We start from the raw sequence: 24,611 nt of genomic DNA, 5'->3' as shown, positions 1-24,611 counted from the left end.
TATCAATTATATATTATTATATTTTATTATTCAATTAATTGATGAAAATTTATTACAATTATCATTGAAATTTTGTATTTTTTTACAATTCCATTAATATAAATAATTTATTTAAGAATTAAAAATAAATTTTTTTTATTGAACTTTCATATCATTGATGCAATGAACAGCCAATAATTGCACTAGTACAATCAAGATATTTTCGTAAGATTAAAACAAGATTTTAGACGTGTAATATGTGTTTATGAAACATGCAATTCATAATAGTGATTTAAATATTTTTATCGAATATACAAATGTATTATTTAAATAAAAAATGGATATCGAAACTGAAAATGTTATAAATCTTGTGTTTCCAAATGGTATACCAGGTAATATATTTTTGTTTTTTCGTGAAAAACATATTCAATATGTTATAATGTATTTACATTGTTTGTTTGAAATTAATTTTTAATTAAAAATATGTATATATTGTGTACTCTTAGAATCATGGAAAGAAAATCCGGATTTTTATCAATATTTATCAAAACTTGGTGGTTATGATGTTGATCAACTTAGTAAGATAATTTTTTTCTTATATTCCTTAATTAATCCTTTTATTAAAATTCCTTTTATTAAAATTTTCCTTTTATTAAAATCAGAATTTAAGTATTTATATTTTTTTAGATAAAGAACCTAATCATTTAGATGATGAGAAAACTTCAGTATTACAAACTACACAAGACTTAGTATTTGCAAATTATAAAACTTTTGTTCAAACAGCAGAAAGTTCTAGAGAAATATTTAAACAAGTAATAATATTACAGATTTTAATATTTTTTATAATATTAATATATTTATAATAAATATATATAATAAAATACATAATAATAGAAATATGTTATTTAATTTTAAGTTCAATGAAACTGAAAATCGACTTGATGGACTTGTACAAAAAATACCTAAATTTGTGGAAAAGTGCCAATCATTTTGTGATACATCAAAAGACATAAATACACATAGAAGAATAAATAGTTTAACATTAACAAGAAATGCAGAATTACTTGAAGTACTTGAAATGCCTCAATTAATGGAATCTTGTTTAAGAAGTAATCAATATAATGAAGCATTAGAATTATCTCAATATGCACGTCAATTAGGAACTAAACATGGAGATATTCCAATTATATCGGTATGATTTAACATGCTTATAAAATATAAAAAACATGTTTCATTTTGTTTATTAACAATTTAGTCCATAGTGGCAGAAATTGAAAGTAGTTGGTCTGGTATGGTAGGACAAGTTGTTGGTTCATTAAGGGGAGATTTACCACTTGCAAGATGTTTACAACTTGTTGGATTATTACGATCAATGGATGCTTTTACAGAACCAGAATTACGTATTAAATTTTTACAAGCTCGTGATAGTTGGCTTCAAAGTCTTTTGACTGCTATACCCAAAGATGATTGTAAGTTAATTTTGTATAAAACATTATTAAATAGAATTAAATTTAATAATATTTGATATTTTTATTTAGCTAATCTTCACATCACAAAAACGATAGAATTATCAAGAATATATTTATTTAATATAATAACACAGTATAAAGCTATGTTTAATGATGATGAACCAGGAAGAGATCTAACAGTGAATGAATGTGCTATATTTTATCATTGGATTGAAGAAAAAGTAAAACATTTATTTATTGATTATGTATATTTATATTATATATATTTAATATAATTTTTTTTTCTTTTTTAGATATCACAATTCTTAATGACTTTAGAACAAGATTTACCTGGTGTGACATCAATAGATTCTATTTTGGGTCAGTGTACATATTTTGGTTTATCATTTGGTAGAGTAGGTGTTGATTTTACTGGTCGAATGTGCGATATATTTGTACGTGTTATCGGAGAAAAATTTGAAAGTAGTGTTCGCAAAACTACAAAAAAATTTGAAAAAGATATGGAGTCATTTACATTAATTAATAAAATACAAAAGACAAATGTTAAAATGACTACTATAATTAAATCAGTAAGTAAATATTTGTCTATATATATATATATTTTTTTTTTGAATATTAATAATATGAATAAAAATTACGGATTAATTTTATAGGAAAATCCACCAGAACAATTGGTAGAATTTTATCCTTTAGCTGAATATTGTAATGGTCTTATATCAGCTTTCAATGAAATACGACTTTGTCCACCAATAGCACTTTCTGTTTTTTGTACAAAAATTTTACAGGAATCTTTACAAAACGTAGTAAAATCAATATTAGTTTTTTATAAACAAGAACAACAAGTAAGTGTATATTTATATTTTTAATTTATAATTTAAATAAATAAATCTATATTTGTAATATTATTTTTATTTATTAAATTTATTTTTCAGGCTTTTGCAGCTCCAGAAAGAGAAAATATGCTCAAATTTATAGAATGTTTAAGTGAACAATTAATTCCTTATGTACAGTATTGTATTCATGCTATTTTTCCTCCAAACCAAAGTGCAATTCATTTAGGAATTTCAGAAAATTTATTACAAACAGAGGTATAAAATTTTACAATATAAAATTATATTATAAAATTATATATATATATATATATATATATATATAATAATATAAAAATATTACAACATAAAAGTATATTAATAATATACAAATATAAGAAAAATAAATATATTTTTTTTGTAGGGAATAACATATTTAAGCAGAAATATTATTTTGGAACCTTTAGCTCCTTTATTACCAATTCAGAAAAATTTACCAATCTCTAATGTACAATCATTAATGTTACATAAAACTTCTGAAATATCATCATTTGAAAATACAGAGATAGATACAACCACTTCACAATTAAAAAAATTGAAAATGCCAGAATCACTCTTAGTTACAGAACAGAAAATTGATTTACAAGAAGAAAAGAAAGTTTTAACTGAAGATAATAAAATTCTTGCAAATAATTCAAGTGTTGATGGTGAAAATCAAAATAGGTAATTGTTAATTTTTGTTCCTTTATATGTTATTATATACAAAAATCTTGTAAATAAAAACATAATTTTTTAAATAAATTACATGTACATGATACTTATTTCCTTATAAATATAAATTAATAATAATATTTAATATTGTTAAATAAGTTTTTTCTTTTTATTTAATTATATATTTAAATAATGAAATTATAATAATGAGAATATAAAATTATTATTAAAATATTAATAATTATTAAAATACATATTAAATTATTAAAATAAATTTATTTTATTATTTATTTAAATTTATTCAAAAAAACAATTATCATATTTTATTTTATTAATGTTAAACAAAATTATTTTAACTTTTATATATATCTTATCTTAACTTTTATATATATATTGTCTATTTAATTATACGTTGTCTATGTATAATTATATGTAATTGAATTATTAAAAACATTTTTTTTATTTGTATCATTTTGAGTATTCATTTGTATATCGTAATTTATTAATTACAAAATTAAAAAATAATATAATGGTTTTAAAAGATGATGTTATTGGATTTAAAAGTTTATTTATAAAGTTTTGAAATATTCTATTATATTAACTTTTCATAAATATTATTACGAGGTACAAATAAATTTACCTTCAACATATTTTTATTTTCTATACCTTGGAAACATTAAGAATCGTTTATTTTATATTATTTTTCTACATTATTAATTCAGAATAAAATTGCAATCGTTGAAATAAAAACTTTTACACTGAATAAGACAAAGAAAGTAAATACAAAGAGAAAGATAGAGATAAAGTAAAAATTATGAAATCAGTGCCATCTTCAGAGTGCCGCAAATGAAACTCATAACAATAAAAGACAGCAAATAAAAAAAAGGGATATAGAATAAGAATTATCTATTAGCGCTATCTCTTAGTGCTAAAACATAATAAAGTACGATAAGAATTAGCGTTATCTCTTGAGTAATTTCAGAAAAAATGTTTCTATAAATATTCAAGAGATGGCACCAATAATCAATTCTTATTTTATCTCTATCTTTCTCCCATTATTTGCTATCCTTTATTTATGAGTTTCTTTTGCGGCACTCTGGAGATGGCGCTGATTTCATAATTTTTATTTTATCTCTATCCTTTTCTCACTATATGCTATCCTTTATTAATTAGTTTCTTTTGCAGCACTCTAGAGATGGCGCTGATTCCACAATTTTTATTCTATTTCTATCCTTTTCTTACTATACGCTTTTCTCATTTATACTTGTTTTCTAAAATTTATTCGCTTAAGAGACGATTCTGATATATTTTATCATGTAATTTGATTATTTTTTTATTATACATTTGTTAACTATTATTTATATATCAAAAAGTATATAAATAAGTATATATAATATATATTTTCAAATATTCATTCAAAGTTTAAGTATATTTATTTCTATATTGTATGTACTAAAGTTGATTCTCCACGTGTTTCTATTTTTCAGGTTTTTTTAAAATTATATATATATAATAACTTTGCAATTGTAATATTAATTATATTAATATTAATATAAAAACTATGGCAAAAAAGAAACATAGTAATTTAAGTACATGGAAACCACTAAAATTAGAAGGTTCTGTATTTTCGGGTAATGTTGAGGATTTAATTGGTATTGAAGAATTAACTGATTATAAATTGGAAAAAGAAAATAATAAAACAAAAATTGTAATTTACAATGACAAAAATGATAAGAAAGAACTTAAGGTAAAAAAGAAATATATTTTTCAATAATATTGAATTTTTAATTATTGATCAATAATAATTTTTATTCTTGAAAATTTATTATTTAATAACATGATATATATATATATCTTATGTATATTTTATGTACATACATTTATTTATTTGTTTGTAATAGATTTCACGAAAGCATAAACATTCCAATAAATGGTTGGAAAATGATATAGGTGTTACTGAACCATTATTGAAGAAAACTAAAAAAATGAAATTTAAAGAAAAAAATGATAAAGAAATAAGAAAAGAATTATCTCCAAGAAATGATTTAAATATTAATTCTAATAATGATAATCAATTTTTTAATGAATGTAATGAGAATAAAAATGATGTATATGATATTGATGCCCAACAATGGCAAATATTAGGTGTATCGACTCCTATAATAAAAGCATTAAAAGATCAACAATTTTATCAACCAACTCCTATACAAGCATTAACTTTGCCACCAGCAATATTAGGTCATAGAGATATATTAGGTGCTGCTGAAACAGGTAGTGGAAAAACATTAGCATTTGGAATTCCAATTATAAATGGTATTTTGGAATTAAAAAATAAGCAATTTGAAATTAAAAAAGAAAGAAATAAAATTATTGAGAACAAAGGTTGGATATGTTCTGAAAATAAAACAATAGAAATTGATAATAGCTCATCTGAATCTGATTATGAAGAAGATATTGATACTGTTAATGAAAACAATATAGGTTGTGTACGTGTAATTAATAATATAAAATTTAATGAAACAAATACAGAAAATTATATGGAAAAACCACTATATGCCTTAATATTGACTCCAACTCGTGAGTTAGCTATTCAAATTAAGGATCATTTGACTAAAGCAGCAAAATATACAAATATTAAAGTAAGATTTGATAAATAATATTGAAAATTGTTCAAATATTAATTACTAAGTATTAATATTTATATTTGTATTTAGATAGCTGTAGTATTAGGAGGAATGGCAGCTGTTAAACAAGAAAGAATATTAAGTAAAGGTCCTGAAATTGTAATTGCAACACCTGGTAGATTATGGGAATTGATACAGTATGGTAATCCACATCTTTCTAAAGTGGATTCTCTTAAGTAAGTTTCATTTATTAAAATATTTTATTTAAATTAATGATGTATTTTAAATACATACAATATATGTCATTGAAATAATGTTATTCAACAGGTATTTAGTTATTGATGAAACAGATAGAATGTTAGAAAAAGGACATTTCCAAGAATTGCAACAGTTATTGGAAAAAATAAATACGAATGAAAAAAGATTGAAGGAAAGACAAACATTTGTATTTTCTGCTACGTTAACTATGGTACATGATATTCCAGAGTATTTACAAAAGAAAAAAAGAAAGCATATTAAAAGCAAGATAAAAAAACTTACACCTAGTCAGAAATTAGAAAAAATTATGGAATTAGTAGGAATAAAGAATCCAAAAATTATTGATGTTACAAAAGAATCAGGTTACAAATTTTTTTATCATATAATTGAAAATAATGTATTTGATATAATATAATTAAAATTATTTTTTAGGCATTACCGCTAATTTAACGGAATGTAGAATAGCTTGTACAATAGATCATAAAGATTATTATCTTTATTATTTTTTGAAAAGATATAGTGGTAGAACATTAGTATTTTGTAACAGTATTGGTTGCGTAAAACGGTTAAGTACTCTTTTTGGAATTCTTGATTGTAAACCTTTACCATTACATGCAAGTATGCAGCAAAGACAACGATTAAAAAATCTTGAAAGGTAAATATTATTTAATATATATAATTTTGAAATAATAAAAAAGAACAGATTTCAGACGGATGAAAATGGATTATTAATAGCTACAGATGTAGCTGCAAGAGGTTTGGATATTCCAAATATTGAACATGTGATACATTATCAAGTTCCCAGAACGAGTGAGGTATATATAAGTAGATATAATAAAAATTTTAATTATGTGTAAATTGATTGAACATTTGTTATCAAATTAATACAATATTATTAAATATATTTGACAACTTAAGTTTAATATTTATAATTATTGTTTAGAGTTATGTACATAGAAGTGGCAGGACTGCAAGAGCAGAAAAAAATGGTATAACAGTACTTATGATGGAACCTTCTGAAAAACAATATTATAGTAAATTATGTAAAACACTTGGTCGCAGTAAGTAAAGAAATTAAATTGTGACGTGATATTTTCACTTTTAATATCACATATTTTTAATAATACAATAATTTTAATTTTAGCGGAAGATTTACCGATGTTTCCTATAGTAGATAAACTATTAATTGCTGTAAAAGAGAGAGTTGATATTGCTCGAGAAATTGATAAATTGGAATTGAAGTGTCGTAGAGATAATTCACAAAAAGGTTGGTTACATAAAGCAATTGAAGATATGGATTTGGTTTTAGAGGAGGACGAAGAGTAAGATTTCTTTTAATTCAAATTCAATAACAATCAATAATATTCGTTTTCTTTTGTGAAAATAAATTTATTTTACAGAGATTTAGAGTTAAGAATAAAAGAACAAGCAGATTTAAAACATCAATTAAAAATAAAAAAACGTCAATTAACATTACTTATGTCAAAATTGCTATTTCCAAAAGGATTTTCCGGAAAATATCCTGATGTTAATATTGAACTTAAATTAAATGAAGATAATCAAAAAGCTATTGATGTAATGAAAAAAGTTATAGAAGAAATTCCACAAAAAAAGAAAGAAAGAAATAAAAAATCTAATACATCTTTTAAAACAGCTTATAAAATTAAAGCTTTAAAGAAAAAAAATAAAAAGAAAGTGTAATATATATTTTTCAGTAAAATAAAAAGCAATGAGTATAAATAAATGTTTCATAAATTTTAAATTTTATAAATCTGTTTTATTCTTTGCATCTTGTTTTTTCTCTAACAAAATAAATTTAAAAAAAAATTTTTCAGATTTTTGTTTGTATTACATTTGTTTTTCATTTTTTTTTAAAAAAACATAAAACTTTTCATTTTTAGAACTTTATTCATTTTCATTACTATTGTTAGTATGTATGGCAAAGATATGTACATGCAACTATTACAACTTTTAAAATATTACATATTACTTCATAGTGCTTTTTATATAATATGATACAGATTCAATTTCTAATTCTACGTTGATAAAAAACAATCAACGAGTTCTCGATCATCAAACACAGCCGGTTAACTTATAATAATAATAATTTTCCACTTTCAAAATATCGTATTGTAAATAACTTCATCTTCCGTGCTGATAATCGAATCAATTTGATCAGTCGTTACCATAGAGTTTGCATATCTATTATTGTCACTAATTTTGCTTGGCAAAGCTGTAGTCGAATCACGACCTTTTACAACGATTTTGATCCTAGCCATAACATGACTTCCGGGACATTTTTGGACCTGCGCAGCCGCGTTCTCACAAATCTCCGCATAAATGTCATCAGCTTTAGTCCTAGTTAACTTGGGAAGGGATGGCACTGGTGTAAGACTATCTCTAACACGAGAATAATTGGGTTGTAATTCAACATTGGCTGGCATTTCTAGAACACTGGTGGATGCCGATCTTTGTACAGGTTGTTTGGAAGAAGAATTCGAATGATTCGGATGAGAGGTAGTTTCTGGCTCCAAACTGGAATAACGCTCTTGACACCTCATTGCAATTTCCGGTTTCACTGCAAACGTGAACGAAGCTGATTTTTTCGCAGGGTTCCTGCTGCGATTGCCTTGAGCGAATTTCGAAATTCGATCCAGAAATCCGTTTCGACAATTCTGTCTGGTTTGACTCTTTTCTCGAACGGTGCTCTTCTTCAATTGTTCCAATCCATCTTTCAGACTTTGCAATATTGGCTTCGTTTCCGGTTTCGGTTTGATTTTTTTTAAATGCATCTCCTTAAGATTTTCACCGACTGGATGCAGTTTCAAAGGTGCCACTCTTGGTTCCGTTGCACGATCTCCGACAGCCCGGCTGAAGTGGAAGAACAGGTTAAGCCACATAGAATATATATTTACAAATGTTTTATATCCTTTGAATAACATGGTAATACGAAACGTAGTACGATATATTATTTTCTATCAGTGATTGCATATAACGATATATTTTTATCCCATTTTATGTATGTATGCATAAAACGATTTATCGATGAATCGATTATTTTTTAGAAATCGAATATTACTTTATAATTAATTTACCTGCAGGCAGATAATAATCGTTGCATTTTCGGCGATGCCAGAAGTCTAGCTTCTGATGGATAACCTAATCGTGCTCTTCTCACTCTTGGTGCACCATTTCCGGTCACGACCAACTCAAGCATTTCAGGATTGTGAACTGGTCTTTCCGGTACAATGCATCCTAAAACAATTGGACCTCGAGTTGAACTTTCCAGTTGCATTAAGCCGCCATATTCCCTTGGCAGTGGTACAGGTAATGGACCGGCTATTAGGCGAACCTGAAAATAATAATAATAATTTTATTTTTTACAATATTATTGATACGACTATATAATACTAAATTCTTACCTCTTCTGATAATTTAACCAATAAACGAATAATAATAATGAAATTAAATGTGTATAATAAAATATAATCATACGATATAATATAATATAAAATACCAGATCATGTGAATTTATTTTTTTAATTTTTTAAAAAAATTGTGTTAGAATAAGAAAGAAAATATTATACCAGATATGTACACGTAATTTAAATTGTTACTAAAAATAAAATAAAGTGATAGTGACAGATATTATCAATTAAGGAAATTAAAAAAATAAAATATATTTACCCTGAGAGGCAAAGGTCTTTTCGCAAGATGATGTACTTTGTACAGTACTGCATCGCTTCCGGTATCGATACTTCCATTCTGGCAAATAGCATAGAATTCCCCTCTTGCCGACAAAGAAGCGAATACTTCACGACCATGTGGATCCAAACATTGTGCGTACTGATCCTTTTCGGAAGAGCTGCCAGAAATTCCGAAGGAAACCGTACTACACTTCCTCGTGTCTTGGAAAACCGCTATTAATCGCAGAATCTCTCCAGCTCTGATCGTGGTCTTTGTATAATGAGCTCGTAGATTGCCATTTTCTGTAAATTAATGAAATTCTTTTAATTAAAAGGGAATTAATATTGAATAACGTGCGAATTTAACTAACATCTGTTTGAAAGAAGATAGAGTTAGGTTCAATGTACATATTTTTGGTCAACGAAACAGTTCCAATTGCGGTTAAATTATTTGCGGTCGCAGGTGGAATTCTTGCCATTTGCGGTTTGCGAATTGCGGTCGTGAAGCTTTTCCACACATTTTGTTTTGATTTAAAACTAGGAGAGAAAAGTATAATATTACATTCAGAAAGGAAGATTACAAAGATGTCGTGTAATTTTATAGCAACAACAATTTCTAGTTGAAAAATTAATATCAGTGTTTGAAATTACAGAAACGAATTAAAATTCTTTATTTTATATTTTTGAATATAATCTACTATATGTAGATTCTAAGAAAGTGAAAAATAATTATATTTAAACTTACAAATTAAATATCTCTATCAATAATCAATATCTATTGAAGTTGAATATTTAAATTTTTTATTTCTTTTTTTATTATTCTTCATGTACGAATTCCACCAAATTTTCTATTCTTTTCTATTACTGAAGAATGATTAATCTCATGCAATATCATTTCCTTTGTGACTGCAAATAGAATGGCACTGCCTGAGGCAGACATTCAACGCTATGTAATAAGCTACCAAGATATTACTAAGTATCTGGTTATTTAAAAAAATATATTTTCAATCCACTCATTACTCCCTTGTAGATGATATAATTTCTTATTTTATACATGATACGTGGTATTTCACTTTTTAAAATAGAAATATCGACAATTTCAAGCGTAAAACAGAAACTGAAACTTGAATACCCTTCTGTTATGCCTCTTATATCATTGCTTTGTGTGTTTCCGCCGCTATATACTCCATTTACCGCATTTAACTTTCTGCTACCGCTTGGAACGTATAATTTGCGCATTCCCCATATTTCTTTTTTTACCATGTCAGGGTATGAACGCTGATATTTATATGCATTTAGGTCAAGAACGTTGCTGCTTGACATTACAACCGATATTACATTCACATGTGTCATTATTTCTCTCTCCTTTGCTCCTTTTTCCGCCTCTTGCTTTTTTTACCTTCTTCAACAATTTTTTTTTATGGTGTTTTGATTCTTTTCTCATGCTTAACTTGTTCTTCGCTTCATAGTGATTATCTGTTATTTTTTCCTTCTTTTCATTTTGAATCTTCTCTTGTCTTGTTTTAAACACTTTCTTAGTTCATTTTTATCTTTACCTTCTCTTTCATATTTCACATTATTTATTTCTATTACCATTGACTATCTTAGTTTGATTTTTTGAATACCTTTTCTCTTATCTAAATCTTTTACAGTGTTTATAAATATTTTAATCAATTTCACTTTTATTGCAAATAAAAGAATTTATTTGATTAAATAATATGTAATCAAAGTAATATATATTCAAAGTAATTAAAAGAAAAAAAACATTATACAATGGTTGTCACAAATATCAAATTTAAAGTAATAATCATTTTATATAGGAAAATTTAAACGCGATATAAATCTTTTAATCGAATTTCAATCAAATAATCGAATACTATATATATATATATATATATATATGTACGAGTGCATTTCTTTTCTCACTTTCGATCTCAATTCAATTTTCTCGTTCTGTATTCTCGTCTCGTGCTCTTAATTAAATCCTCGAAGAGACGCTAATCAACGGTAGAAACGCGACGATGCAAGAAGTTAATTTACGAATCGTATGATTAACGAGCTGCCGTAAAGAATTGTGCATGTGTGATACTGCGAAAAATTCCAATCTTAATATGTGTATACGTCTTTCATTTTCATGGCATTCTCACTTACCCATTTTCGAGTGGGTCAAGATGTATGCCCTTAAAGGTGCGGCTAAAAGAAACGCTGGTACCCCTGCTCGTACCAATGAATCCACTCTTCTGTACACCCTTGCACTGCCCGTTGTATTGTTCCCAGATATCACAGAAAACCATCCTGAAATAAATGAAAATCAATTTTTTTTATACATATATATTTTAATGCAATTAATTATATGATATGAATTTCTGTTTAATTAATATAATTTAATTTCTAAAAATTAGTATTTAGTTTTATTTGAGATTCTATTGAAGAAGAAAATTGTATTGTAAATAATTCAATATTGACTTAATAAAAATTGCATTTATTGCAATCCTTAAACGACACTGATGATTATATTCTTCCAATTGAATAATAAATCATCAATTTGTTACCTTTCAGTAAATCCATAAATTATTTTTTTGAATTATACTCCTTTGAACAGGGGAAAAAATTACAAAGGAAATTACAAGAGAAATATCCTAAGACTCTATATGATTTCCTATGATAATATTTCAGGGGACAGGTTTGTGTGGAAACATTAGGTGCATAGAAATAATACTTTCTACGATTGAATGCAAATTTTACTACTCAATTGCTTTGAGAGTAATGATATTCAGATATGGGAACGACTATTGATGATTGTTCATAATGTGCCAATGTAATTTATTAACAAGGAGACTGACATTTACGTTTCATTATTCTTATTCATACATTTTCACCATATTAAAATTAGCAATTAATTTTTTTTATGATTTCTATCATATTTACAAAGACAACATCAAATTAAAAAAAAATTCCTATTTGAATTTTATTTTGATATTTAGTTCATTTAGTATTGCAAATGGTTCATCATTAGCATGAAAAATGTTTCGAAGTTGAGTGCCAGAATTTTTTTACTTGTGAAAAGTTTGATGAATATATCGTGCGTCAGGCTACATAATGAATAATGGATGATGCAGCGAGTAGCTGAATAATGTCAGTAATAAAATAGTAAACTAAATTGGTTTTTGCAAAATGAAGAAATAATCTGACCCTGCAACGCATGATTTACATCAAATTATTGAGTCAAGTAGCTGCAAATTGCATACGAATAGGCGACCGGATATGGATATAAACGGGGGTCGTTTATGAAAATAACAAAACAAAACTTTAACTACAATGAAATTATAATTTTTATATAGAATGTTTTTCTTTATTTTGTCGTTGATTATAATTAATAGAAAATTTACGTTATATGGTTATTATTTGATTTACAGAAAAGAAAAATAATAATTGTATTTGATTTAACTTTTAAAAGGTATATTAAATCATGGATTGGAAATTACCTTTATATAGTATAAATTATATAAGTATAGTACAGTAATTGTATAGTATAAATATAGTATAAATAAATTGATAAAATAAAATTTATAATATATCATTATTTTTTCAGTATTAAATGGCAGCACCTGAAAAGAATACAAAGTCATATTATATTTAATTACAATTCTTTCGTTTTATGTAATCAAAAACGTTTTTAAATCTTTATCATTGAATAATTGTTTAATATCATCTATTTAATGGAATTCAAATCATAACAATGTAATACACAACTCGAATAACTTAATTTGCAATTTACACAGATCCAATATTTTTTATCTACTCATTTGAATATATTACATACCTCCAAACACAACGTAGGTGCATATCAAGTTTTCACATTACATTTAATAACGTACTCAGTATAGATTGATATATTCTCACAGTTGATCCAACCCATAAATCAGCTCGAGTATTTTCAGATATCGCTCCGGACGAATATATTTACGTTCAAGTTTGGCGCGCGTAAAAACGGTTGGCCGTATTAACAGTCGTTTCGTACGAGTACTCAATTATCCTGCTTCTTTACAAAGTCGTGCGTGGACAGTATAAGTTACGAGATACTAAACAAAATACTTTGCAGCTTACCGTTTCATGACGTTAACGGGCTTTGTTTCGCAGTATATTACGTGCAAGTAATTCGCGCGTTATATCGGTCGAACGAAAGGCTCCGCCATCCGCCATCCGCCGGGCGAGGCGCTGAATTATATTACACCCTCATGCGCATGCGTGCGCACGCGCATTTTCATCCTCGGTTAGTAGTGATATGCATGTGCATAAGGAAAAACTACCGTCCTGTATAGGTTATATCGTTGGTGTGTGCGATGGGTAACGAGAAACGTGAGAAGAAATATAACAAGACGCTTTTAAATTATAGTTAACCGCGCCAGTGAATGCGGTGTGTGGCCTGGTATCGTCCGCTAACCGATATGCGTTATGCATATAAAATTATCTCGCGTTATTATAGCCGCCACGAGTTACGCCGGAGATTCGAGTAATTACGATACAGTTTAAACGGACCTAAAATGTTACCAGAGAGACCTGGTCTTTTGATTTCTGCCGGCCTTCTAGTAGGGGGAAAGGCATCGATGCGTGTGCACGAGCGAGCTTCTGCCGGGCAATTAGCGAATGCCATGCAATTTCCAATGGAACACGCCGGAAACCGTTCGGTTTTCTTCTGGCTATAATTGGTCGCGTTCTTTGGACTACGCTTGCGAGAGCCGCCAGTCTTCGGAATGTGACAGGTTATTGCATTTCTCTTTGATTTATTTTTGGAGACAATAGCTTTTTTTTCCTATTATTTTTGTTCATTTTCCTTTCTTTTTCTTTTTGATTTTATTTTGAGCTCTTTTAGAAGATTAGCATCGCATGAATTATTACATAATTATTAGGATGAATAATTAAAATTGAAATAATAGACCATTACATTGGAGAAAGTAGTCTATGAATTTTTTGTTTGTTAAATTCGTATTAATTATTGAAAAACTATACTAACCAATTTGTAGAAGACAATTCTGAGAAATACTTGTTTAATGATCTAAGATAAATATTTTTCTCTGCCCGTTCGAAACGCAGATCATCAAAATAATTTCAGTTTGCGTGTTTCTTAGCTGCGTTTTTTTCTCTTGTTCCCCAAGAACTGTGGCTGGATCACGACCGTTCGTTCACGATAGCCCTTTTGCCTGATCCTCATCACCGTTCGTTTTATTTTTCCGTTTCGATTTGTCCCCTTTGCTGATCTAGGAATCGACCGCAACGATCCGACGAAGAAACGAAATATCGTCCCTTCCTGGTACTGCCGCGGTCCGAGGCATTATCCGTGTTTTGCCTCGTTTTCTCCATGCTGGCGCAAGATCGAAGTTGCCGTTATGTCATTCGTAACGGGCTTCCATGCTACGTCTTCAGGAACTAGTGCGCCTGCGACGTTTCCAGCGTTCGAATACCGGTGGGCGTTCAGAATTTACGCATGATTTGCCGATAAATGGCAATTTTACGCTTTCCGCGTTTTGTATTTTCTATTTTGTTTTGTGAATCGTAAGTAACGCGTATAATGTATCGTTCCGTTCTCCTTGCTAATTTACGAACTTCCAAGAGGAGTAACGTATATTGCATACGCTTCGGTGCTGAAGGAATTACGGGAATCGATGCGTAATACAAAATTACGACGCTCTAAATTTTAACGAGAATTCCGCGTTGTTCGCTTCGAGTCAAATTGACACTTTTCGATTGGTATAACATTACATTCTAGACCAGTAATTCTCAATCTTCCTCGAATCGTAACATTCCTTTTATGATGCTCGAATAACCTATAAATTCTCTCTTTACATTTTTACAAAGAATGATGTACAAGCAAAATTTTTTTGGTCGATTCAGAGGTTAAGTTGCACCGTGCATTGCTCTAAAATACCACGCGTATTTTCGATTGTATATTATACTCTTAAAAATTTTCCCCTGTAACAAGTCGTAATAATGTCATTGAAAGATCTCAACATAAGCTTATCCAGAACTATCTCGAAACGTACATAGGTCACCGTCATTGGCGTCCCGTGGAGGCGGGGAAAAAGCTGGCTTAGAGACTTCAAATAAATCGGGGATTCGCGTTCCACCGTGTTCGCGGTTGGTGGTCTTCCGAAGAAGGACGAAGGATGTAGCCATTTAGTAGGAAGGAAATACACACCGACGTGTTTCGGTTCGTCCGCAAAAAGCGTTCCAAAGTTCGACAAAGATACCAGGCGCGCGCCCCGCGGCGGTAATAGCAGCGAGCCACGGCAACGGGGACACGGTAGCCGAGTGGTCGGCTGATCGAAGGTCGGCTGGTTCTTTTGGTCGTCGCTAATTGATTTAAGAATGCCGCCCCGATGCGAATGCACGCATGCTGCGCATCGAATCCGGCCTTTAAGGACCGTGTGCGCTTGCTAGTGAACACGAGCGCCTCCATGCCCATCGAATTGGAATGCTTCGATTATTCTAGACGATCCTAGTCTTGAAGAGACCTAAATTTTTACATCTTTTCTTTTCTTTTTTTCTTTCGATTTTAATCACTGTAAAGTTTCTTTCTCACGTGGATGTTCGAACATGGAATGTACATTTGGACGAGTGAAAGTTAGGTTAGGATTTGAGAATAGGTTTGAGAAAGTTTTTGCTTTTAATTGTAATTTGAAAAAATTCTTTTCCGAGGTAATAGAAACGATGTGTCAAATTGTTAATATTATTACTTAGTAAAGTAATTCGCAAGAGATCACGTTTGAACGAAAGATATGTTGTTGAAGTCAGTTTAGAAACTACGTTTAAATAAATTTCAGTAGAAACCGAGTGTGATTTCTCATTCTCGGTTTGTACACAGGATATACAGGGGAGCGTGCACTCCGGAAAAGAAACGTTGCAAACGCGTATATTCCTCGTAATCAACGAAGAATTGCACAAACGGGCTTCCTCCACTTTCCATTTCCACGCCCGTATCCGACATAGCCAACGCGACTCGCATGTTCGCGTTGCATTCAGATTACAATCGAACAGAAGATTGCCGTATCCGTTGGAAAAGTCTATTTGAAAAAGTAGCTTCTTGAAAAGAGGGGTAGAACGAGTCGCAGAACCCGGTAGAAATTCCTTTTCCTTCGACTTCCTCGACTTCTTAATTAGAGTATACGCTATCATGAGATTACGCGATTTAATGATGTAATTACATAGCTTTTCGATTAATTATTCAAGGGGATATAATGTTTCCTCTGAGAAGGGATTTCGTGTCAAAGTCATTGTCAGCTTAATAACAATAATAATAATCCGCTTTTTTCCCTTCGATTTTGCATTCGAGCGGATGAAACATTACGATCAGCGTCTGTGGAAATTAAAACGGTATCGAGGAAAATAAAAGTTCATTCGAAGAGAGGTATAACGAGTTTTACGATGATGAATAATAGGTTAGAATATTAGGTTGGAATATTTTCAGCATTATACCGACAATACACACTTCTACGGAAAAATCATGTATTTCCTAAATCACGTGAGGACGTTGCGCAAGATTGAAATGATTCAGTTTAACTTAACGTTGGACCCCAGTAATCGGAAGTGACGCATTACTGGCCCACGTTTGGTACGCAGCGATGCATTGCGAAACGGAACGCATTGCGGGACGTGTTTTCAGCACGTGTCCGGGTTTAAGTTTCAGAACAGGGGCGTTGAATAAAGCCATGCAACCTTCCCCTCCCCCTCGTCTAAGAACCGTAAATGGACTCATTGTCAGTGAATCGCAGAAGGAATCCATGGCTAAGGTTGTTATCCCCACGAGGAACCAGATGTTCGTGTGATCCAGGTGCGCCTTCAAGATACACGTCACATTGTAACGCTCTTCAGGAATTAATTCCGGCCAAAGGATTTTTCCCTGACTCGTGAAAGGAGACCTTCTCTCTTTTCAATGAAATCGACAATGCTACGCTTGATTCCAGATGTTATCTTTCCTATCTGACAGTTTTAAATGTCCCGCGAACGCCTCACCCCGATTGCCTTCGTGTTTCAATGCATAATTTCAAATCGAATTGTTTTATTATTAGAAAATTTTTAACGAAACGGAACCAATAATTTTTTTTCTTTTTTTTTAAAAAATAAATTTCTACAATCGAAAAGGTAGCAGGCATATATAATATCAAATTTCAAGTCGTATAATTTTAAAAAGATATAAAAATGTGTAAAGGTTGAGCTACAAAGTTGAGAAAAAAATTTTGTTTGGCACGTAACGGAGAGGAAAATGTTTAATTATGTATGTAACGTATATAACTCCATATCAATGCGGTGGGATCAAAATGTGCCGTGATTAGAACTCGTATCATCACCGTTAATCACTGATTCACCGTAAGATCCATATTTCTTGAGGTACCGTAAGATTCATACTTTGTGATACGCAAGATGCACTGTAAAATTGATACATCTTGATACGTAATATATGTCTTCCTGATTTCATAATGATTTCGAGGATTTTTCACGCAATTTCAACCGGATCTGTGATATTTCATATAAGCCACGATTTCCTTTCAAAGCCCTTATTTAGTTCTTGTCAAAGATCCATTGTGTTTTAACAGAAGTGCCGGTTGTAATTTGAAATAGTTTCTTCGAAACCGTTTCTACATCTCCGGATGATGGATTTTCACAGAACCTTATGCCTCGTTTACACGGTGCGACAGCTATGGTTGCACGTTTTTTTCTTTGCCATCGAATATCATTGCACAACGATACTATTGCTGTTTCTTTTTCTTGTTAATATTTCCTAATATTATTATACAATATAGAGCAAAGATAAAAAGTGAGATACTTTTTTCTTCAATTTAGAATTTTACCGTTTCTAATTCTTTTTACCATTTCTAAAATCATCACGTCTTTTTTCTCTCAAATCTTCTCATTTTCAATATCGATCGAAACGAAATCCAATTATATTTATCTGTCCATTTCTTTAAATAATTTATCACTTTTATTTTTGTTAAATAAATAATAACAGCGAAATATAAATTTATTATATCACTAAAATGACGAAAAAGATTACAATAAATTATTCTCGATCCTTTTTAAACAGTTAACACGGATAAAAAGTATGATTGTTGTTGATGCATGGTGGTTATTATTAAAATTAATATATTACATACAGAATTTTACTGTCATTATAGTAATCAATTTTTTGCAACGTAATAACACACCAGCAGTTGTACTATACGGCACAACTTCACGTATTAATCTCGATAGGAATAAAACTTGAAGTAATGTACGCTCGAGATAATTATATGGAAAAGGTGGCGCGCCTAAACGTGGGGCAAACAAGTTAGTAAACTTAACTTCCACCTCGAATAGGTTTTTAATTACGTGGAATCGCGATTACGCTTTCGCACGTAATTTCGAGGAATAATTGTAAAGCATCGACGATGATAATTATTTCGATTTAGAGGATAATCTTCAAGGTCTAATCTTCACCGAAGATATATTTCTTTTTTATTTCCACGAGTGAACGTGGCATTAGAAATGTTTCGAAAATAATCTTATCACGAAAAAGTGAGGTCCAAGGCTGTGTTGCTGCTTTTTTTAAATAGTAATCGTGAAAATAATAGATAATTGTTCCCTTCGTAGGAGAATTATATATCGAAGAAAGATTCGAGATTAAAGTTAAAATAATTTTCAAAGCCGGACAATATCAACTTGATTTTTCTTTCTAATATTGTAGATGGATCAATCCTAGAAATCATCGGTTCAAAAGCGTATCTTAAGATTTTATCGTCCGGAGGAAATTAGACAATTGGTTAACCGCAGGCAGACGAATCGCAGACAGGAGAGTGTAATTGCTCCTTTATTGTCGTCCATTTTTGTAGGTTCACGATATTCGTACAAGGATAATGACCGTTATTTGAAATTTAGGGAGAGCAGTTATTTGCGGGAGCACGTCTGCTAAAACATCCTCGCTTTGTTTAGAATGGAGTCTAGCTTGTCCGGCCAAATTCCTTCGAAGTGATTTAAAAAAGCCATCCTTGCGATCCTCGAGATTCTTTACTTGGAAACCGTAAACACTCTTGGACAAAAATTGAATTAATTATATTTCCACGAAAGACCTTGAGATTCAAATTTTTAAAAGATTTTAAAATAAACAGAAAAAAAAAAAGAATAATATGCAAAATAAAATATCCGTTATAACATTTTAGTAAATTTTCCATTGCGAAAACAATAATTTGCACGATAAATAAAATTGAATTAAAATTTTCTGCTCTAACAATAAGATCCTTAACGCAGAATTTATTTCTTATCAGCCAACAACAGTGCTGGCGTTTTTTATTCTCGATTGTGTTGTTGGACATTGTATCGGTGTTAAAACTAGCATGATTTGCAGCCAACCGAACAAAGCAGTAGAGCGTGGAGTTTGCAGGCCAGTAGTACTCGCAGTAGACATGTTAAATTGGCGTGACTTGTGGTCACAGAACTTTCCTTCGCACTTTAGCCTGCTTTGGAGATCGACAAAGGTCCAAACCCAAGAATTTTTTACGCGTTTCGCCACCCGTGATTCTGTTATTTCCGCGAAATGACTCTGTAATTAGAATGACACGCGTTTCATACCTGTGAAACGGTTTATTATGGAACAAAAAAAACTTGATTTCTATCTTTGATTTCTTTCTTACGGTTTTTACTGCCATACATATCGGTACGAGCGTCTAATCGAATTCTTTTGCAAATAATTTTTCTTAAATTCAGGAGTGAGCTTTTTTTATCGAGAAATATTAATTAAGTAGAGAAAAACATTAGAGACTTTTTCATACTATATTGTTATTTATAACGCAAGTATAATTTTACTTTCTTACTATCAATCTTTTTCTATATTCAAATTTCTGTAATAATAAACGTTCAAAGGATCATTGCACGACAAAAACTCTTTAGAAACTATAACCTGCTTCGATATCTTGATCAAACGAGTATTCTATCTTCCGATGAGTATCGGTAAAATTTATGTGATATCAGGAAAGGATTATAGCCGATAAATTATCCTTGAATTCAGCTTTTCTTTCCTTATTATATTTCCACGAGTAAAAAGACCAAACTAAATTTCTTTGTCCTTCTTTTTACAGTAAATTATCTGCAATTTTATCATATTGTCGGGCACCAAAGCATTTTCTTTCTTCTCCCAGAATTTACTGGAAACAGTAGCAAAAGCTGATGACAACTATAAAGCATATAAGAATTTAATCTAGAAAAAAATGTCGAAAGATTCACCTTCTTTTCCCCGACTTGTAAACGCGAATTTTTTCCCTTCCATCTGCTGAAATTAAAATCTTTCGCTTCGTTGGTCGATCGAGAGTATAAACCAAGATCGAATTACAATTTCATAAGCAGCCAACCAACGATATTCCCCGCTCTTGTCCTCTCTCGAGTTTGATTCACCCTCTCTGAGGGGACTCTCTGAGAATCTTTTCTTGCTCGCCCTCAATGTCTTCATTTCGTCCCTCTGGTCACGCGTCCGTAAGGAAAAACTTGGAAAAAATTCACCCATCGGTTTTTGCACGCTGTCGTAAGCTGATTACTATGATTTATGAAGGAGGTAGCTTTCGCTCCGCGCTTTCGTCGCGGATTATTTCTTCTGCGCACCCTCATCTCCCTCCCGGATGATATTTTTTCACACCCTTTCTGTTGAAACGCATAACACATATATATCTTCCATCAACGCGAAAATTCCATTTTACAATTACAAAATCTTCGAATTTTAATTTTAATTTTAATTTCTCTCGGATCAAGTTCGAAGTATGCGAAAAATTCGTCGAACGTGGAAACGGAATTTCCAAAAGGAAGGTGAGGGAAAAAATATTGGTCACCAGGAGACGCAGGGAATTTTTCTATTTTCGGTGGAATTATTATTGGTGCGCGACCTCGATCCTCTCTCCGAATCGGTAGTAAGGGGGAAACGGAATCCACGAGTCGAGGGAACTTGAACCTTCAACCGGGATAAAATTACTGGGGAAGATTCAACCGTGCATCCGATTCCAGGGGCTGATAGGGACGATGGACGATATCGCACAAATCACCGGCTCACTTAACTACTATTCGTGCAAACCCTCGGCTACGACTCAGGGCTCCAGTTTACAGTAATTTATTAGGCGTGTAAACCTCCAGCTCTCTTGGCCGACGAGGTCGACGTCCTGCGTCCCTCTCATCAGGAGACCTTCGGATCCTTACATTTTTTTCCCCTCCCCCTCGCGACGATACTCCCCTCAAATGCTTTCCTTCTCTCTTTTTCTCTCTTTCTCTCTAACCTCGAAGAATGGCTTTATGGTTAGGAGGATCCATCCTCCTGGGAAGGAGAGATGGTTTTTGCTACGTCGAAAATCATCGGCCGCGCTCCTGTCGTGAAATTTACATTCCACGGACATGGAGGGAGGGGGAGGGGTACTGTGTGCGTCGTAGGAAGGGGTGATCCCGTTCCTCTGCGAGCAATCTTGGAGAGTTTGTATCGATTGTGTCGAATTTGGAAAAATTTTGGTTTCAAAATTTGTAACGATTTATTTAATAAGATTTCGTAGAGTTCGAAGATTTAACGTGGGTCGAAAGTTGGGTAGATATCTTCCGATCATCTTGTAATTCAGGCTTGGTTTTATTTATTGGTTAAGAATTGTATTCGTTATGCTTGTTCGTGGAGTTATTCAAAGTGAATCTTGTAATCAGGTTATCACAAATTCTGTAATTATTTATCCAAGAAGAAAGGCTCGAAATAGTTTTTTCTTTGTAGATATTGTCCGAAAAGATTTATCACTCGCAAACGATTAAAATATGATTTCGTTAGGACGCTGATATTTTGTTTAATAAATTTATACAAATTTTCAATTCAAAATTCGAAGGACGGAGTAACAAAATTCTAAATCGAGTATAAGTGATTTTCACCTAAGTTTTTATAAAAAAAAATTCGTATATTGACTACTAATTATTTTACAAGTCATCTCGTTTTACAGTCATAAAGCTACTTTTCAGGTTTTCATAGTGACCATATCCTCATCCGTTTTATGACACGACGTGCAAAGTAATAAACTTTCTTCACAACCATAGTCCTGATTAGCAGCCATTAGTTTTTTATGAATGATTCCCGTTATTTCCCTTGTGTTAGATAAAAATTGCGATGCAATAGAATTTATGATTCATCCTTTAAGCGTTTTTTCCTTTTTTTTTTTCTCAAATTACTGGAAGCTAAAATAAAGGCTTGGAAGATAATTATTAATAATGGCTAAATAAATGTTTGAATGAACGTAGTTTTTTTTGTATTATTTCTCCTCTTAGTTATTTAATTTTTTTTTTTTTGCCATTGAATTGTATGTTTAACGATTATAATGAATATATTGAGCATTGTACTTATCAGCTATATACTTATCTTTCTCTTGGCTCATTTCTTAATGAAGAGAGAGAGAGAGAAAGGAAATTATTACAATTGGAAAGTTATCGATATTAAAAAATAATATTTTTAAATTGTGAAAGAGAGATACCAATTTTTATAATTCCATTTTTCGTAAGAATCACTGAAATAAACGGAACAGTTAATTCATTTGATTAAAATAACGAAAAGAGAAAAATAAAAGATTCAAAAAGGTCTCGTAGAGGTAATAAAATTAATTGAAAAATAAAAAAAAGCTCTAACGATACTTTGGTGTGTTATTAATGTATATATACATAAGAAATTACTACCTACAAACACATTAAACGGTAGATGAATATTATTTGAACAATGCAATTTTTATAACGTTTAACGTACGTGTACATACGCATAATTTATAATTTGATAGTTAATTATGTAATAAAATAAAATGACATAAATCACATATACGATCGTTAACTGCCAATTAGCCGGATAATTAGTTATAATTGCTAAATTTAATCTTTTATCTAATATCAAGATTTGAAGACTTTAATCCAAAGATACAGCCGATTATCTCGATCATGCTTTGTCATAATCGTAATCATCATCGTCGTCATATATTTTCTGCCATCAGAATTTTCAAAAAAGTTTAACTATTTTTTCCAATTTCCTGTATTGAATCGCTTGCCTAAATATCATTACATTGTCGAAGGATAAATAAGTGATTAAGTTATAACATTCAATACTTTCATCCAATTATATAAGAAAAAATATGAAACGAAACTTTGAAAAAAAAATCTTACGTGTGCACGCTTTCAATTTCTTCCAATAAACGTATCTGCGTATTAAGTAATAGAAAACATTTACTCCGTTATAAATTACATGCTATGATAGTTTTTGAAGCGGTAATCCCGTCGTAATCCCATCTTATCCAACTCTCCCCTACTTTCCACACCTCTAGCACCCTATATTTCACCATTTTCTAAAACAAACTCCAACTGCAACGCTCGAATAATCATACAATCCAGTTCCCCAGCATAACAATCATTAAAACGAACAACCTTCCTTCCCAAAGAAATAACTATATCGTTTCACTTGCTTTCGAAATCGTGCAGAGCAAGTAGCACTTGTACACAAGGTGTTCCAGATGGAACAGACGAATTTAAGGAGTTGAGATAACGATACAATTAAATTTCAACATTTTATCCATCTTATTTAAAACATACATACTTTATTCTAACTCTTTATCCTAATTTAAATCTAGGCTTCTTCTCAAAAATAAAAAAAAAGTCATCTCTAAAACAGTTTCGATTATTTCTAATCTACTATCAAATTAAAAACGAAAAACCACATCTTCAACTGTCTAACTTGCCAAGAGGACTATTTCGTGCGATGTAACACACATTTTTCAGGCATAAACGAAAATATCCACGTTTTCACTCTTCATCTAAATTCGTAATTCGAACACTGTGTATATCTGCTCGGTCGGTAATCCGCTTCTCGCAACAACGTGCGCCCGATCGTGCATTTCATGCACGTGCGTCGGACAAATGGGATTAGCCGGGTGACGAAAGTGTCCGCTCGGAACGGAACCGATCGTGCCGTTTGAAATTCCACGATGACGCAGAAGGAAAAGTTGCCGGTGGAACAGTTAACCGGGGGCCCTGTTCGATGCCGGGGCACCTGAGAATTTCTTGTTGCAC

General features: G+C 30.8%; 3 protein-coding genes and 1 long non-coding RNA gene across 7 annotated transcripts in view; 2 read left to right on the top strand and 2 right to left on the bottom strand.

The window, feature by feature from the left end:
- Positions 1 to 143: 143 nt before the first annotated feature.
- On the top strand, positions 144 to 3,058 carry LOC107995291 (conserved oligomeric Golgi complex subunit 8). 2 transcript variants are annotated; one of them, XM_017052693.3, is made up of 10 exons: positions 144 to 371; positions 486 to 557; positions 667 to 791; positions 896 to 1,171; positions 1,235 to 1,448; positions 1,518 to 1,669; positions 1,742 to 2,017; positions 2,102 to 2,290; positions 2,381 to 2,536; positions 2,682 to 3,058. In XM_017052693.3, the coding sequence occupies exons 1-10, from the start codon at positions 317 to 319 to the stop codon at positions 2,982 to 2,984; spliced, it is 1,818 nt and encodes a 605-aa protein (XP_016908182.1). In that variant the 5' UTR covers positions 144 to 316; the 3' UTR covers positions 2,985 to 3,058. The 2 variants fall into 2 exon arrangements, with proteins under 2 accessions (XP_016908182.1, XP_061934094.1); XM_062078110.1 differs by lacking the exon at positions 486 to 557 and having other exon boundaries at positions 168 to 371.
- Positions 3,059 to 4,160: 1,102 nt separating this feature from the next.
- LOC107995290 (ATP-dependent RNA helicase DDX24) lies at positions 4,161 to 7,621 on the top strand. Of its 2 annotated transcripts, none has more exons than XM_017052692.3 (10): positions 4,161 to 4,284; positions 4,456 to 4,715; positions 4,870 to 5,607; positions 5,683 to 5,828; positions 5,920 to 6,212; positions 6,283 to 6,505; positions 6,554 to 6,665; positions 6,794 to 6,911; positions 6,995 to 7,172; positions 7,251 to 7,621. In XM_017052692.3, exons 2-10 carry the CDS (start codon positions 4,530 to 4,532, stop codon positions 7,549 to 7,551), a joined length of 2,295 nt encoding a protein of 764 aa, XP_016908181.1. In that variant the 5' UTR covers positions 4,161 to 4,284; positions 4,456 to 4,529; the 3' UTR covers positions 7,552 to 7,621. The 2 variants fall into 2 exon arrangements, with proteins under 2 accessions (XP_016908181.1, XP_061934084.1); XM_062078100.1 differs by having other exon boundaries at positions 4,233 to 4,340.
- Positions 7,622 to 7,738: 117 nt separating this feature from the next.
- LOC107995292 (uncharacterized) overlaps positions 7,739 to 24,611 on the bottom strand; it is a 61,172-nt gene continuing 44,299 nt past the window's right edge. For both annotated transcript variants that reach the window (XM_017052696.2, XM_017052695.3), the window contains exons 2-5: positions 11,688 to 11,831; positions 9,538 to 9,839; positions 8,946 to 9,202; positions 7,739 to 8,721 (exon numbers count right to left, since the gene is read on the bottom strand). In XM_017052696.2, the coding sequence (XP_016908185.1) occupies positions 7,968 to 8,721; positions 8,946 to 9,202; positions 9,538 to 9,839; positions 11,688 to 11,831 (1,457 nt within the window). In that variant the 3' untranslated portion in view covers positions 7,739 to 7,967. The remainder of the gene's footprint in view (positions 8,722 to 8,945; positions 9,203 to 9,537; positions 9,840 to 11,687; positions 11,832 to 24,611) is intronic.
- On the bottom strand, positions 12,861 to 22,987 carry LOC133666539 (uncharacterized). Its single transcript, XR_009830790.1, has 3 exons — positions 13,644 to 22,987; positions 13,360 to 13,578; positions 12,861 to 13,144 (listed from the first exon to the last, which is right to left on the bottom strand). It is a non-coding gene; the product is annotated as an uncharacterized LOC133666539 (long non-coding RNA).

The sequence above is a fragment of the Apis cerana genome, linkage group LG8 (assembly GCF_029169275.1).
Source record: "Apis cerana isolate GH-2021 linkage group LG8, AcerK_1.0, whole genome shotgun sequence".
NCBI classification, from domain to species: Eukaryota; Metazoa; Arthropoda; class Insecta; order Hymenoptera; family Apidae; genus Apis; species Apis cerana.
This window is presented reverse-complemented; position numbering and strand designations above follow the sequence as displayed.

What these genes read in the sequence shown, in the direction of transcription:
- LOC107995291 (XM_017052693.3), top strand. Translation starts at nt 317, where the DNA reads ATGGATATCGAAACTGAAAATGTTATAAATCTTGTGTTTCCAAATGGT. An exon ending in ATCATTGGATTGAAGAAAAA is followed by an intron (nt 1,670 to 1,741) that starts GTAAAACATTTA and finishes TTTCTTTTTTAG; the next exon opens with ATATCACAATTCTTAATGAC. An exon ending in TGACTACTATAATTAAATCA is followed by an intron (nt 2,018 to 2,101) that starts GTAAGTAAATAT and finishes TTAATTTTATAG; the next exon opens with GAAAATCCACCAGAACAATT.
- LOC107995290 (XM_017052692.3), top strand. Translation starts at nt 4,530, where the DNA reads ATGGCAAAAAAGAAACATAGTAATTTAAGTACATGGAAACCACTAAAA. An exon ending in AAGTTCCCAGAACGAGTGAG is followed by an intron (nt 6,666 to 6,793) that starts GTATATATAAGT and finishes ATTATTGTTTAG; the next exon opens with AGTTATGTACATAGAAGTGG. An exon ending in GTTTTAGAGGAGGACGAAGA is followed by an intron (nt 7,173 to 7,250) that starts GTAAGATTTCTT and finishes TTTATTTTACAG; the next exon opens with AGATTTAGAGTTAAGAATAA.